We start from the raw sequence: 16,201 nt of genomic DNA on the forward strand, positions 1-16,201 counted from the left end.
GAAATATAGCTGTATAGCTGATATGAGAGCAGATAGAGCTGATAGGCGAAGATATAGAATGACCATAAGTACCTCAAGGATTTGTAATTGGAGTCCACTAAAGGTTGAATCAATTGCTGTAAGTGTGTGAATTGTGCCTGCGTAGGAGTACGAGAAATTGATGATTTATCCGGTCTACGAAGACAACATAATATTAGTAATAATAACTAACTTGTTTCATAGTCAAAATGAAGAGCCTGTATTATTTATTTCAAGTTAATATTACTACAAGATAATTTTTTGCTATGATATTAATAAAAATTAAAAGAAGAAAGATTGGTGATTTTTTTCATAAGTTCCTACGTTTCTAATTTAAATATTATGAGGTTTATTTAATATTTTGAAAAGCTTCGAAATAACCTCACGTTGTGAATTGTGTCTGCGTAGGAGTAGAAGTATTGATGGTTTATCCCGGCGGCCAAAATAATACCATAATAACAATAGTATTGCTTCATAGTCATATAAACTAAAGAACCTGTTTTATTTATTTCAAGATAACATACTAATAAACTTTGTGTTATAACGAAAACCATTTTACCATATTAATAAAATTTAAAAGAAGAAAGACTGGTTATTTTTAACTACTAAGTTGGAACGTAGGAACGATGTTCTTACTTCGCAATTAAAAATTATGTATTTTATTTATGAAAAGCCCCCTATTACCTCACCTTCCTCGATACCTGGACGCCAGACGTTAATGCGATTAGTTTCAAATGTACAAACTGATACCTTTACTTACACTACGAGCGTTAACTTCGGACACTTTTATAAGGAATATAAAAATATTATGGCAAACTTTTCATTTCTATTATAATTGGGCATAGAAGATTATTTCGAAATAAATAATATTAATCATGAAATTGTCAGCTTCTTTCATATTAATAACTTTCAAAATGTATTCAGTAACTTTATTCGGCTGTACATATATTCAGTTGAATGCTTGTTATGAGTTCTGTGGAATCACATATACCTACTTTAGTGCCTGTATTTAACTATTAAAAAATGTACATGTACTGTAATTATCGAAAAAATAAATATTTAAAAAATGTACTATTGTCAACGAAATTCCTTTTAAATATTTTTTTCTGCTTAATTGTTGTTGTAGACGTTTATCTCAAAAAATTCTGAATGCCATTATAACTGAATTATTGTAGACAGAGACTGTGTCGTCATATAAAGCATTTGTTTTTAATCGAAACAAAAACAAAAAATAAGTGAGAAATAAGTACATACGACCCCTTGTAGCGAGTACAGCTAGTTAATGATAATATTTGTGCGCTCAGTATCGGAAAACATGGCGATCTATTTTCAACAACTAATATATATATATCATGACATTTATTTACTTTATACTTTATATCAACCTACCCACGTTTTTACGAATACAAATAAATGCTTCATTTTATTTGTGGTTACGTGATGTATTCGCTGAAATGTGAACGTAGTTTACTCACTTTTTATTTTTATAAAGGATATATGTATATGTTTTATAATATTACTAAATGGCAACTTTAACATCTGGATAACCGAATAAAAATATTCATATATGTTTATATGTTATTCAATTGATTCATATTCATAGCTTTAAACCGAAGGAGGAGTTCCGGAATCTCTAGCTATTGCGTGTTCTATATAAGACAAGTTGCAAAAACCAAAAAATAAAGGAGAGTTACTCTGCCTATTCTCTGACAATCTTCGTGTAGATAAGGTAGAAATAATATCAATATAGATTATAATTAATTTATTCATATAGATATATAAATATTTGTTATAAGTCAAATCTACAGTTAGTAGATAGCTTAAAGAAGAACTGATTAACATAACAGTTTAAATTCTAGCTTAAACCTACCTTTTCGAATGCCCTTTTAAATCGTTATTGTTTTATTACTCTGCCATTACGTTCGGTTCCGCGTATCATAAATTACGCCGACGGTTACTCGGTATATACGATTGTAGTTAATAAAATAATTCGTTGTTCTGTGTATATCTTTTACGTATGGTTTTTTAATATTTAGGGATTTTGTTTCAAAACAATTGAGTTTTTATTACACCGTTAACTGTGAAATCTTTGAAATTTTGGAGTTTAATATGACATACATATTTGGAATTGCAATCATTAAAATCTTGTCATTTATACAATTTGTAGATTGGTATGTCAACGAACTTATATATACATATATACCTTCGGAATATACGCTCTAAATGACATTCCATTGTGCGGTTTTGTAAAAGTAAGCAGAAAAACAGACACACTAAAAAGGCGACTTCTTTGACTCTTACACAGACTATATATTATAGTGTAATTTAATTATGTAAAATTATTTGTACATTTATTTATTTACATTTATAGATATTTTATAAGAGACTACCAATACTCGTATACCGCAAGCTCTTCCTAGATGAAAAGTATAAGGAAAGTTATACCCGGATAACCTTTAAAAAGTGAATGAATTTTTAAAATCGGTCAAGTACATTTTGCACTTTTACAACATAAAATAAAATATCTTCTCTTTGTCGGTGATATCCATGAAATACTGTATACAAAGCTAACTACGCGGCTTTGACAACGCGGAACCCGTTTACTTACATTCTCGTGGGAATTTATATAAACCCCTTATTGGATACTCGTGTGCCATGAGAAATTTCTGTGCATTTGAAGTTTGTTTGCTATGAACTTGCATTATTAAAGTGTTTTATTTACTGTACTTGTATATTATAGTACAAATAATGATGTAATTTTTTATAGAATTTTAAATTAAGTTAACATTATTAAAAAAAATTAGAATTACTTTACGGCCGTCATTGTAAGTATTTATGATTGTTTATACATTGTATTATGAAATGAATTATTCGTTTTATTGAAATGATCTCGTTAAATTACGACTAATTCTTTATAAATGAATTAAACTTAGAAAAGACTTAAAACATAACGGACGGTTTGGTATTGATCCTATGACGGCTTTGCCTTGTTGTATAGGAAGCTAAAAAGTTTAGATAATTTTATAAAAAATGTATTTGCATTAGGGCTTTATGGAAGCAGAGTTCTGAAAAATATAATTATTAATAGATTTTGACAATTGACAGATGAAAACGTTGCAAAAACGTTGTACTTTAGCAAATATAAATGGACATTAATATGAGTAGGTAGGTGCAATTACGAAAGTAAGTGAAACTAAAGACGATGAAGTTTCTGTAACTATCTCATTAGATACCTTATACGAAGATTGGGACAAATAAAAGAATTTTATCGTTACACTAATTGACATGAGAAACTTTGTTCTGCCCTATACAATTATTTAAAATAAATAATATATAAGGGTCAATTATAGGGATAAAACAACATTTAATATGGACGAAAGCACAATGATCCAAATTTAATAGATTGCTCAAGTAGATTTGGAGATTATCCTGAACAAACATTGGAGGAATACGATTTTTAGATAAAATAAAAGAATTACAATACCATAAGTATTTCGTTATTTATCTTATATAGCAAATAGTTTTTTCCTTTTAGGACTTATGTACAGTAGTCATTATGTAGGATTTATGTCACACCAAATGTTCCACTGAAATTCAGGTGATTTTGTACACTTTTACGGAGATTTCAAGCGGATAATGTTACCGATTGCTACTTCTATATGTAAGAGCAGCTTTTAATGGAGACATACATTACCTACTCAATACAATAAGTAATTTAAATAAATTTTTGTACTTTAAATATTGCAATGTATTATTTATATAGATAAAAAATAGGTACGAACGTTAATACATAAATGCGTCACTTCCAAAACAATGGTCAAACAAAAACAACTGTCCGTTTTTGTATTTATCGAGAAATTGATATAAAATTTGTATGTAAACTCTTTCGGTAAAATATTTCCATATTGACGATATATATTACTTATGAATTATTTTTATTGAATTACTTAATTGTTACATTATTTAATGTGACCTTATATCGTTATGTCATAAAAATGTTTTTTATTTTGATCATTAGCTTCACGACGCGGCGACGGGCGATAATAGATAATACGAATATATAAGTATCGAGCAAAATTTTTAGAAAGTACAATTATATATCTTTACATGAATGTGAATGTTACACTATATATAATCTAAAAACAGTTGATTTTTTTATATTTGTCTAGTAGTTAGTATTAGATCGGAAAATGATGAAGAAAATTTATTTTCTCATATATATATTTATAGAACGGTTGGATGACATCTCAAGATCAAATTGATTGAATGCGATGAATGTTTGAGGTCGTACGAAGTGCGCCGGGTCAGCTTCACAATACGTCATGGTCATTTCGATATGCGTCTGTTACCAATTGCAGATTGTTTGCATGTTCGTCATTCCAATCACAAACGATAATAAATAATATTATATTGTCACGTCTATTATAGATATATAGATAGATAGGGTAATTAGAGATATTGTTAACTGAAGCCGTTGTACTAAACTGTGTACAAATCTATTAAATGTCCATACTTTTTTGAGAATGTCTAAATCAATTTATTTAGTTTATTACATATTTTTCCATCACCAGCCAGCAATATAATGACAAATCATTGATGTTGACTAGACTTGAACTCACTTATCTATCGGTCTGTAATGGTATTAAACATTTTGCCACGGTACCACATGAAACGAATGATACTATGACTTCAATTATGAGACATACAACTTGCAGTCAGAACAAACAATGTTGAAAGGCATTAGTTTTACTTTTTTATTAAGAAACCGTAGAAAGCTTGTTTTTGCAAACGACTACCTGTTTGCGCAACTTTGCTTTGAGTACTTATCGTATCTACATTGTGAAGCTTCTGAATCATGAAAAAGAAGTCTTTTCTGCAATCTGCATTTCTCCGCTAACATTAAATCTACTTTAATTAATTAAATAGACTGCACAAAGATAAGTAAAGTATTTTAATAATGAAGAGTAGTTGTTAACATTCCAGTCTGTGAATATTATTTCAATATTAGTATTATTATTTCCGTACTCCATTTTGGTTTTACATATTTTTTAACATTGTTATGATATGTTTAAAGAACTTATATATATAATATTGTAAACAGAGTTCTGAGTACCAGTCACCTGTCTAAAGTGATCTGAGAATGCGTTCACTAGACCGGAAAAACGTCATAAAGGTTACTTTGAAAATCAGCTAAAGGAGGTAGTTTGACATATTTGCCCATTAGGAATATATTGTAATAAGAGCACTGCATATATATATGTCTTTCCTTCTTCAGATAAATAATGTTGGTAAATAGCACTACAATCTATTTATATTATTATTTAGAGAAGGATAATTTAAAACCACTCTTAAGTCACACCGTGGATGTAAAAAGGGAGGTATTATAAGTTTTATAGATCTATGGAGGGTCTGTGTGTTCATTAGAGACATCGTAGCTACCTAACGAAACGACCGAAATTACCTAAACGAAAGGACCGATTTGGTGCGATTTTTTTGCCAATTAGCTATGACTTATTAGAGGTTATTTTTTATTCAGAGATTATTTAAAAGTTTTAATTATGTACATAATTATGTCCTCTTGCTATACTAGCATACCTGCTAAACTTCGTCCGCGTCATATTTTCTCCTTTTTTGCGCAATATATTTCGATGCTGTTTAGTTAATGTTACCTATATAGCCTCGATTCTCGACAATTAGGCTTATCCTACACTAAAGGAATTTATCAAATCGATCTAGTAATTTCTGACATTAGCGAGGTCAACCAAATTTGTATATAGGATTATATTATAAAAAAATTACATGTGCTATACAGTTTAATGCCATTAGTACTCTGTACCAGGCAACCATTGGGAGAGTGGGAATATCTCTGATTACTTGCGCTGGTTTGCGAGTTTAAATAAAAACTTTGTTAGTTAGCATGATACTTATTCAACTTTAATTAAAGTTTGCTATTAAGCAATGCATACAGTGATGCAGCTCTCTATTCATGCAGTTCAGTTAAAATAGTTTGATAGCGCCGTGGACTGAGTTTTACTTTTTACCATTTAACTACGAATACGTAGCACTTTCCGATGTCTATTTTGTAGTTCGTATTTCAATTCGAAATAATTTCGAACTGCATGCGAGCTGCAGCTTAATTCTGCTCACTTACATCGTATGTCGAGAGTTTATCCTCACATTGTCTGTGAAATTTTAAATTGACATATTGGGTGTAAAACATTTCCATTACATTCGAAAGTTTCAAGCTATTGCTGTTTTTTATACAATTGTAGAGACAACAAATGTAGGCAGTAGTTAAAAATAAACATGGTTTATCGAGTTTAGATTAGTGTAATTAAAGCTCTAACAGACAGGTAGACTCAACTAATTGTTCTTAATTTATTTTTCTGTTTATTATACTATTATTAATATAAATGTTCGGATTGTTGGATGTACCGAGGATTGTTTAGTTAGTGTCATGTAGAAATAACAGCATACTATATATAGTTACATATGTCTTTTTTGTCTATATACAGTACTATATATGTCTTTTTTTTATTTATTAATTTGTCACAATATCTCGAAAGTAACTAACTGCGTTGAATTAAAAAAATACAAATATATTATCTAAAAATTAAATCTACCTAATCTAATCTAATCTAATGTGTGAAGTATATATTATATTGTTTGTGTGGGTTTGTTACATCAAAACGTTTGTTTATCTAACGTTGGTATACGTATATGTACCTAGTGTACCTAAAGGAAGTTCGGCCAAAGCGCACATCTTAACCTTTGGCGGCGAGTGGGAAGATATCCGTTAGATACAGAAATAATATAATGATAGAATATTAATCATTATTTATGAAAGGTATAAAAATAAGCAATAAAAACTACGTAACATTCTTTTATTGAAAATATATTAAATGCTTTATAGCTAAGCTCTCCAAATATAGGACTTAGGCTCTTACAATTGCGATATGATACCATGTCGTGTTCATATTGTCATATTGTGTAGAATAAATAGTTGTTGCTTTAAATTTATTTTCCTTAAATATCTTAAATTAATATTTATGTTATTTATTTTATTATTTCACTTTGGTTAGTCTTTCACTATGTATTTTAGTAATTTTGTTTTTGCCTTAATATATTTAGTATTTATAGTCCATAACCACAAACTAAAATTATTAAATAACGCTTACAAATGAGCGTGTAGTCGCAAGTTCCATTATAAGTAAATTACAATGTAACGTATCATCTCAGAGATAATATATTATATACCTACATGAATATTTGTAAAATTAAATTGAATGACAATCATTGGCATGTCAATTCAACAACAATCTGATTTATCCGCTTCCGTGAATGTTCATCAATAAATTAATTATCTGTTTCAGCCAATTGTGTATTTACAGACATAATTAGCACTGGAAATTGTACAAATATTAATTGGGCAGCCCTGAGGTGTACACTGTGCCTATTTGCCATGAAATTATTCGTGGTATGCCTCGATGAACAATAATATATTAACAATAAGCTTAAATAGTACAGTTGGTATTCAGAATTATTGTAATTCATATATTCTACTTATTAAATGATTGCGATAAAGCAGCTACTAAATGCAACAAGATTGTTACAATACATTTGTAAAAATCAACTCAGTTAATATATTTCTGGATATGCGCACAAAAATTAAGAAGCCGAAATTATGAAACAATTTATAAATCCGTTAAAATTAAATATGTATAACGTAACGTGTATCAGTTGGTTTTAGTAATTATTTCTTACACAGAGACGGATCCTTGTCGATTTCATTACTTACATAACAAAGTGTTCAAATATGTTTTCGATTTATTCCATGTGAACGATGAAACTTAATCACGGGCGTATAAAAATACGTAGTTTATTATTGTATATATTTCAATATACATTGGCAATATTAATTAACCATTTGTTTTCTATATCAAGATTTATTTAGGTACATACCAGAGATAAGTAAATAAATTTCGTAATTGTAGAAGATGTTATATACCAGAGGTATACGATAGATGATAGAGATTAATGCTTAAATTTATGGTAAATTATTTATTATCAGGGAATTCGCCTCTATATAGATTTTCACTACTATAGCCCCTTATAGATTAGCGGTTGAGATAAAACATGCGTGTCAAATTCATTAACATCTGTTCAGACATACTTTCACATTATTATGTAGTATCAGATACATTAACCATCTGCATAGTAATAAAATTAAAATTATTTTCATACTAATATATGTATTAGTTCTCTAGTTACCTACACCTTATTTAATAATCTCGCTATAAGACCAAAATGATTGACGCCAGTTTACAAAGGTTGCTACAGCAAAATGCGCGTCACGTACCTACGTATAAATCTGAAATGATTTACTCTATGCTCCATTTTCTGCCGCCATCTTACATCTAAGAATATGGATTGCAAATAACTAAAGAACCAATTTGAATATTTCATACGAAAAATTAATTTTCATACAGAAATTATAATAGATACGATAAATCGGATGTAAGCTGTCATTTATTCAATAAAAATATTATTTTCACCTGAAACTATATTTTAATTAATTATTAATGAAGTATACAAAAAGCAATAACAGAATTAATATTCAATCATTGTAAGTAAAGATATAATAATTTAGTTCGTTATTTTATCTCTTACATTGCAACAAGAATTTGCTGCAAATTTAAATATAGAAGAGTTAAAGCATTAAGTATTCCACGTAGATTGGATTTGTAGTGACGTAATTATATCTCCTATTTACTGTATTAGCTATGTAGTGTTCGGTTGATACCAGACTGTCAAAGGGTGGAGGTAAATACAGCTACTGGCAACCGGCTTGCCAGACGCTGTCGGGACATGTTAACTAAATACGAGTATGTGCAGTGGATCCCTATCTGTTCTAAACAATTGTGATACCGACGTCGATGTAGCCATAGCAACACAATTGCATTGTAGCGCCAATCTATACAGTTAATGTACTATAGGCCCTTCAGATCGAACACAATAAATTGCTGCAAATTTATAAGGCAAACGTCAGTACGTTACGAAGGTTATGCAATTTACTATCGTGTAAAATTTATACGGCAAATTGTAACGGGAATTGCTGTGTTTATTTCTTTCTTACGATATTATTAGTGAAATTCATACTAATATTGTAAATGCGAAAGTATATATTTTTGGCTTTGTCTTTTTTATATTTTCACGAATGAACAACTAAGCAAAAATCTTTATGAAATTGGACGTCAAGATCGACAGACTCATGACATCCGTTATATATCTTTTCTAAATAAATAATTAATCAAGAAGGGAGTGAAATATGAAGAAAAATTTGTACAGATAAAGACGAGTAGTTACAGCTAGTATTATAAATTAGGTAACTTTATCTATCGGTCTCTTTGTTACCTTGGTCTATTAAACAGCTGAACGGATTTTATTGAAATTTGACGAGAGGATTGATTTGTACTACAAAGTGGGATATACGTTCAATTTTTATCTTAAAAAAGTAGACGACGTCGCTGGTAATAATTTCATTTGTATTTATGTAGCATTTGATAGGTAATTAGTATATAAAGAAATGCAATAGAAGTAGCAAGTAAACCTTGCGCGACTGAATTGAGTTGGAAAGAAAGTTTATGGAGAAAAATAAATATTTTTAATAAGTAGATATTCAATATGATGGTTGATTTTTCAACAAGGCTCAATGCAATGAGCCTTGTTGAAAAATCAACCATCATATGTTTCAGTCAATTGCCACAATGTATTTTTTGTTTTAAGTTTTTAAAATGTGTATAGTGGAAAGGTACCTAATCTCTGTTATTGTTTCAGAGTAACTATACGAAGTTTCTGAAGAATCTGCATACGGAGCAGATCGCAAAGCTTCACGCTAAAAATCAGCATGAGTGCGATCTGTTGGAAGACCTTCGCACATATACCATCAAGCGGTCCGCTATAGAGAAGTCGTACTCGGAGGTAAGTACAAAAATGTCGTATATAGGTACCCTTATCAGTCGGTAGTGGTCCAGTTATAATACTATTTCAGCCGATTTGAAATAGAAGACAGTCGCTATACTTTCGTATTTGATATTTTTCACTCCCAAGTTGGTTTCATAATAATTGCCTCAACTTTAAAATATTATTTAAATAATAATAGTAATAATATCAAGGGCTCTATGTTGTGGTTAGTACTGAAAACAGGGTTAGATTGCTTGTCTGAATATACATATAATAACTAATATGTAATGCAAGATTTACTCGTCAAATTATGGAATATGGAATGTATACAACTTTCGTGTTGTAATATTCACACATTTGGAAATCTACAATGTTTTATATGTAAAGCATGTAAACCCATACGACTAACTATGTCGAATAAATATGCACTTTATTTCCTCAAAACAGTTAATTCTAATAGTTGCTGATTTTCGACCGGAATATATAGAAAATAAATTAAAATTGTAAGTAGGTGTATACGCCTTTGACTTACGATGTACCTCTATGTATAATGTAGCAAATTGGTATCTGTAATTGGACTTTTTCCGCAGTAAATGCACACAGAAACAATTTAAAACTTCAATTACAGTAATAGCTCAGTTCAATAACGCCAACTGAAAATGCCAAGCAAAACCAATTGACATAATTATTGAATTTAATCAATATAGGTACATGGTATTTGAAATGTGCATAATGTTATAAAATGGAAATGTTATTTGAAATACAAATTCCCAATTAATATCGAATAAATATTAATTTAACTTATTAAAATAGATTTATTAATAAATTGACGTCACTACGATAAAATATAATCTAAAATTTACGATCTGTGAGTTGTTTCCAAATCACCATAGAGATAGATCGTTAATTCTTATAATACTATTAGCACGTCTTCACAATTTAATTACTTGCTACAGTATTATTTAAGTAAACATCTTTGATAAAATTATAACAATTTTTCTATAAAATAGATTCCAATCTTATTTCAAAGAATTAAGTAAGATTTTATATTGGACCAGTAATATCATACTCATATTATAAACCTGGAAGTTTGTGAGTGCAGATGGATAAATGGATGGATGGATGTTTATTACTCTTTTACATAACGCAACGTAACTCAATTTTAATGTCACTTTATAATAATACAGCTTATACTCGAGAATAACACATAGAGTACAAATTTCATTAGGACGAAACCGCATAGCTAGTATTATATAATCCATGCAGAATGAATGTACTCGTAAATACGAATTTCAACAATGTTTAGACGCAGTATAAAGTTAGCAGCAGTAACATCCTTTCTTCTAGACGTCAACCGTATTTTTCGTTGTCCATTTTAAAAGAATCTGCACAGAGTTCTTTGTGAAGATTCTTAGACTTCGTACAACTAGAATGGAAAACTTCCTGTTCTGCTTAAGGTATCTACTACAAGATTTTTTTTGTTTAGAGTAGGACATAAAAATATTGTATTTGGTGAAATTATACATAATAAAATAATAACTCAGGACGATAATAACTCGTCTCCACAGAGCCAACTAAGCAGAGCTTTCAAGCTAAGCAGAACTTGTATTATGAGTACTTGACAACTAATAGAAATAAATATTATTTTATATATACTCATACCTAAACCAGTCAACACAAATAATCTCTCATTAATATAGATATTACACCGTGCTAAGAATCGAACACTCTATCATCGGGAGTAAAGCGGTGTAGTAAACAGCTAGATCTTCTGGATGATAATGGAATGGTGCACCCGCCTGCGATAACGATTTACGCTGGCCGAGCACCAGTGGAAGTCAACCTGACAGGGTACATTGCTAGCAATGGGATTATTAGTGCACATTACTAACAATCCCCCCAAATAATTAGATCAACGAGGCTGTTATATATATTTATAATTTATAAAAATATTTGAAGTAGTCCAATATGTTTTTCTTTGTCCTAAGTATTACTGTTTACATGTAATTATTCGTGACCATAGAAGGTTGCCTGAAACACATCGCACCTGTGGGAGTCAGTCTCACTTGATTATTTAGTAATAGTCTATTCCGCAGGTGTGTGTAGAACTTACACGGCTCTGTACAGTAATTCCCTAACTTGTGTAATTACATCTTCCAATACCTAGATCATGGTCGTTAAACTATTAATACCAACGCCTACGAGAGTATTTAAGGTACAAAAAATATAGCAAGACAGCTGGAGTTTTTGAGGTTATACAGTACTAAATAACTAAGCAAATTGTGATTTGTTTTGCCGTATTCCGAAGAATAATAATAAAATCTGTTATCAAATTCGGATAGTATAAAATTTTATGTAATAACGTACAGTTTTTCCTTATTTTTAAATCCATCTATGTTTTCTTTTGTAGCTGGAATGCTAAAACGCCCCTTAATTTTTTATTAGCCTTCTATTGCTACTTTAAAAGCTCGAAGCATCCTCAACGGGGCGTTGTCGCCACTTTGAGAAGGACTGCTATAGTCGAGTTGTGGCTTGTGGTCGCAACCGCAAACTATAAAGGAACAATTTGTGAGCAAATCAATATTTCTGGGCCAAATTACCTCCATAATGATAGTGTCTGACCCGTGTTTGTCTTTTAGTTCCTTGAATATGTACCAAAACTAAAAGATTAAACGATTTTTTATGCAATTGGAGTGACAAACATGGTGACCCTCGACCGAATGATAAGTGCTAACCGTTGCCTGTGTACATACATGATCAGCAGGCATTCAGAGGACTAAGATACGTCTTATATTGTAACTTCACTGCTTATGTTTCTTATGTTTATGTTCTTATTCAACCAAAACAAAGCGACCTGCTTGGCTTGTAATAGGTGAGCCTTAGGTACAATGGTTACTGGTGGTAATGGTTTTTACAAAGTTGTCATCAGTAAATGTTTTTTTTAAATGTACTCAAATTTTATTCGATTTAAAAAAAAAATAAACTACATTGTGGCTGTATACGTAGAGTGCATCAAAAGTATAGCATTACCTAGTTGTTCAGAACTTGCTTATTTGTTCAGACCCTTCATTACGCGAATCTAACTCGTTATAGACCGGTATTTATTATTTACAGTTCAGGCCAGACTTTTCAAGGTTTATTGGATGCACTTTTAATTCGACTGATATCATAGCGGAATATTTGATGGTAATCTTGACTGACGTGGTCACTCATATGTATTATTTATAGATTGTGACTACATTGCAAGTTGCAACATGCAATATGTGACCTTTCATAATTTCCTCAGGGTATACATCCCTTTCCCAAGTATATTAAATGTGCGCAACATAAATGAAGTCCGGCTTTGCTTTTGATATTTCGAGAAGTTTATTTTCTAGTATCTCTAAGGTATTCTAACGTTATAATAAGTTAAAGTACTAGAAAAGATAAAGATAAAACCGTAAACTGTAGGTGAACATCAAATATAATAAATAAATAGAGAGTAAAGCTTTTATTTTCCAATATAATAAAATATTACTGCTTAATAAATCAAATATAATGTATTTGATTTATTAAAATAACACCGATAATTATAAATTGGCGGAAACAAGAAAAAGTAACGGTTAATCACAGCTAAAATAAATCCGGATTTATTCTACTTATAAACACAAAAATCTGCTCAATACTACTAAGATTATGAAATAAAATAACGCGTCAAACTTATAAAACTCTTGCTTTTACGTCGAGGGTTAACAATATTTAGCTGTTGCTTTTTAATCTCAACCAGTTTGTATGGCTACCCTTATTCGAAATTCTTAACAGAATAACACACAAAGAATTCAACGGATACGTTTAAAGTGAGATTAAGAGAAATAAATCTTTCTCAGGTTTCCACAAGTGAACACTTTACGACGGGAAAAGTGGGACGCTTGTTGTAAGGCACGACTTTATGTTGAATTTCACGATAATCACTTTGAGGACATTTTTACTCAAGTCTATAATTGAAAAAGCACAATATCTCTACATTGGAGTTTAACTTTAATATTGATTTCAATCTAATTTGACCAGATTAGATGGAAGTCGTTATTAAAACTTTACAGCGAACTCATAAAATTTAGAATTATTTGTCTTTCAATTAATAAATGAATTTCTACGTATAAAAAGTGCTGTTTTGAGAATCTCATCTTAAACTCAGTTCAGTTTAAGATGAGATTCTGATTAAGATATTCGTTAAGCCGCTTAGTCAAGAAAGGTAACAAACATACAGAACAGTCACTGTTTCGCAAAGATGGGTGTTAGTCTTCAGCCGCTCCATAAGTTCTTCTGCTGGTTTGGAGTGCTATCTACTCGCCGCCTATAGTCCGAAGCTGTTAAGGCTAGCTGTGGTAAGCATTAGAATAGAACGAAAAAAACACTTCCTCTTACTATGAATGTTCACATAAGTTTAGAATTTTTGTGTGGCAATATCCAATTGTATAAAACAACTTTTTTTCTATTATTTATATTTAATTACATATAAAAGTATTTTAATAAATAATTTAAGAAATAAATAAAAAATATATTCATGAGTTCGTAATATAAAATGTGACTATTTTGTTCTAGTTTTTTAAATAGATTGAACTCATTCATTATATATTTCTAATTATTATTAAAATTGACATACTAAATGCGCACAGCATTTATAAGGGCGAAGATATTACGCTGGAAACGGTATCATTTAGTATATAATTACTATTTAATGATCCTACCTGCTATCAAAGCGATTTATATTCTGAATATGAACATTGAATATGCAGAAACTATCTGGTCATTACTAATATTATTTCATTAATATTATAAATACAAATAATTTGTCGTTTGTGTACAGACATTTGTCCGTCTAACTGTATGTTTGTTACCCTTTAACAGTTTTGTTAAATGCCGTAACGAGACGTGTAAATGTATATCACAAAAACGTGTATATTTAACTAACAAAGAAAGCAAACGTAAAGATAGTACTTTGTACTTTGTGTAGTGTAAATTCTACTAACCAATTAAATTGATAGAATACGATTCCGATATTTCTAAAAGACTGAACTAATCTATACAGAAAAATATTTGCAAGCAAAATGTGCAACGGAACATTTAAATCGGTCGAGAACGAGCTCCAGTGTAAACTTTGTTGCTTTCCCTTTTATTAAACTTTTGACGCGTTTTATTAGTTCGCAATAGATTCTACTTTCTTTAATATTGAGTTTTATTTATACGCTTTTAGTATACGTATTTAGTGTTAAATTATATATCCCACTCTGTATCGAGATATTTATTTTGACTTTACTACTGCCAAACTATACCTGAAAGAACCTTTCATCCACAGAGTCTATTTTTTATCAAAAAAAGTAGTCTAAGTCGCGGGTAACAGAAAGTCTTCTATATAATATGTAGTTGTTATCAATTTAGCGCGTAGTAAATAAGTTATTCGTTATTTGGTTAATATTTAGACCTAAATATTGTCTAAGCATCCAATGGCTACTAGAACTTTACACAACTTTTCAGAGTGGTAAATTTCATAGATAGGTATTGTCTCCATTTTGAATTTTACAAAATGAACTGACATAATATAACAATCTACGTTACGGGTAACAACTAGTCTGTTATAAAATTGTTGTTAGCAACTAGCAGTTATGTGCTACATAGTACGAAAGTTATCCGAGACTTGGAAAATATTTAGACCTAAATATTATTCAGGCATCCAATACATAGGAGCACCTTGCATAACTTATCGGGGTGGCAAATTTCATAGATATTTATTATGTCTACTTTCATCACTACAAAATTGTAACTATTATCCTTGTACGTAATAATACATTCTCTACATGTTTCACTTGTACATATTATAATACTGCTTTATTAACCATCTATTAAATTAATACACTTTACAACATCATCATTAACGTGAATGTTAGATTATACAACATAGATAACCTCAGTAAATTATAATATATAATGTAGTATTGAAATTTATATCAAATATATAGTAGTATAATTAATAATGTTCGGCTAAACGTCCTGTATTCGTATTAATTGGAACAATACCTTTAAACTGACAAATGTTTCAAATTGTTAATAGTTTATCCAAAATGTGTTATGCATTGATGTCAAAAATTTTACATAAATAAAAATAGTATTTATTTTTACTCAAAACATTGACGTAACAGACCTATTTGGGAAAATTAAGCTAAATTGTAAATTTAATGCTAAA

The 16,201-nt window shown here is 30.0% G+C and overlaps 1 protein-coding gene across 3 annotated transcripts in view; it reads left to right on the forward strand.

Annotated features, from left to right (window-relative positions):
- LOC131849102 (protein nervous wreck) overlaps positions 1-16,201 on the forward strand; it is a 69,653-nt gene that overhangs the window by 6,056 nt on the left and 47,396 nt on the right. For all 3 annotated transcript variants that reach the window (XM_059199092.1, XM_059199093.1, XM_059199094.1), the window contains exon 2: positions 9,856-9,999. In XM_059199092.1, coding sequence (XP_059055075.1) covers positions 9,856-9,999 — 144 coding nt within the window. The remainder of the gene's footprint in view (positions 1-9,855; positions 10,000-16,201) is intronic.

The sequence above is a fragment of the Achroia grisella genome, unplaced genomic scaffold (assembly GCF_030625045.1).
Source record: "Achroia grisella isolate CSIRO2021 unplaced genomic scaffold, CSIRO_AGI_Agris_v1 utg640, whole genome shotgun sequence".
Lineage (NCBI taxonomy): Eukaryota > Metazoa > Arthropoda > Insecta > Lepidoptera > Pyralidae > Achroia > Achroia grisella.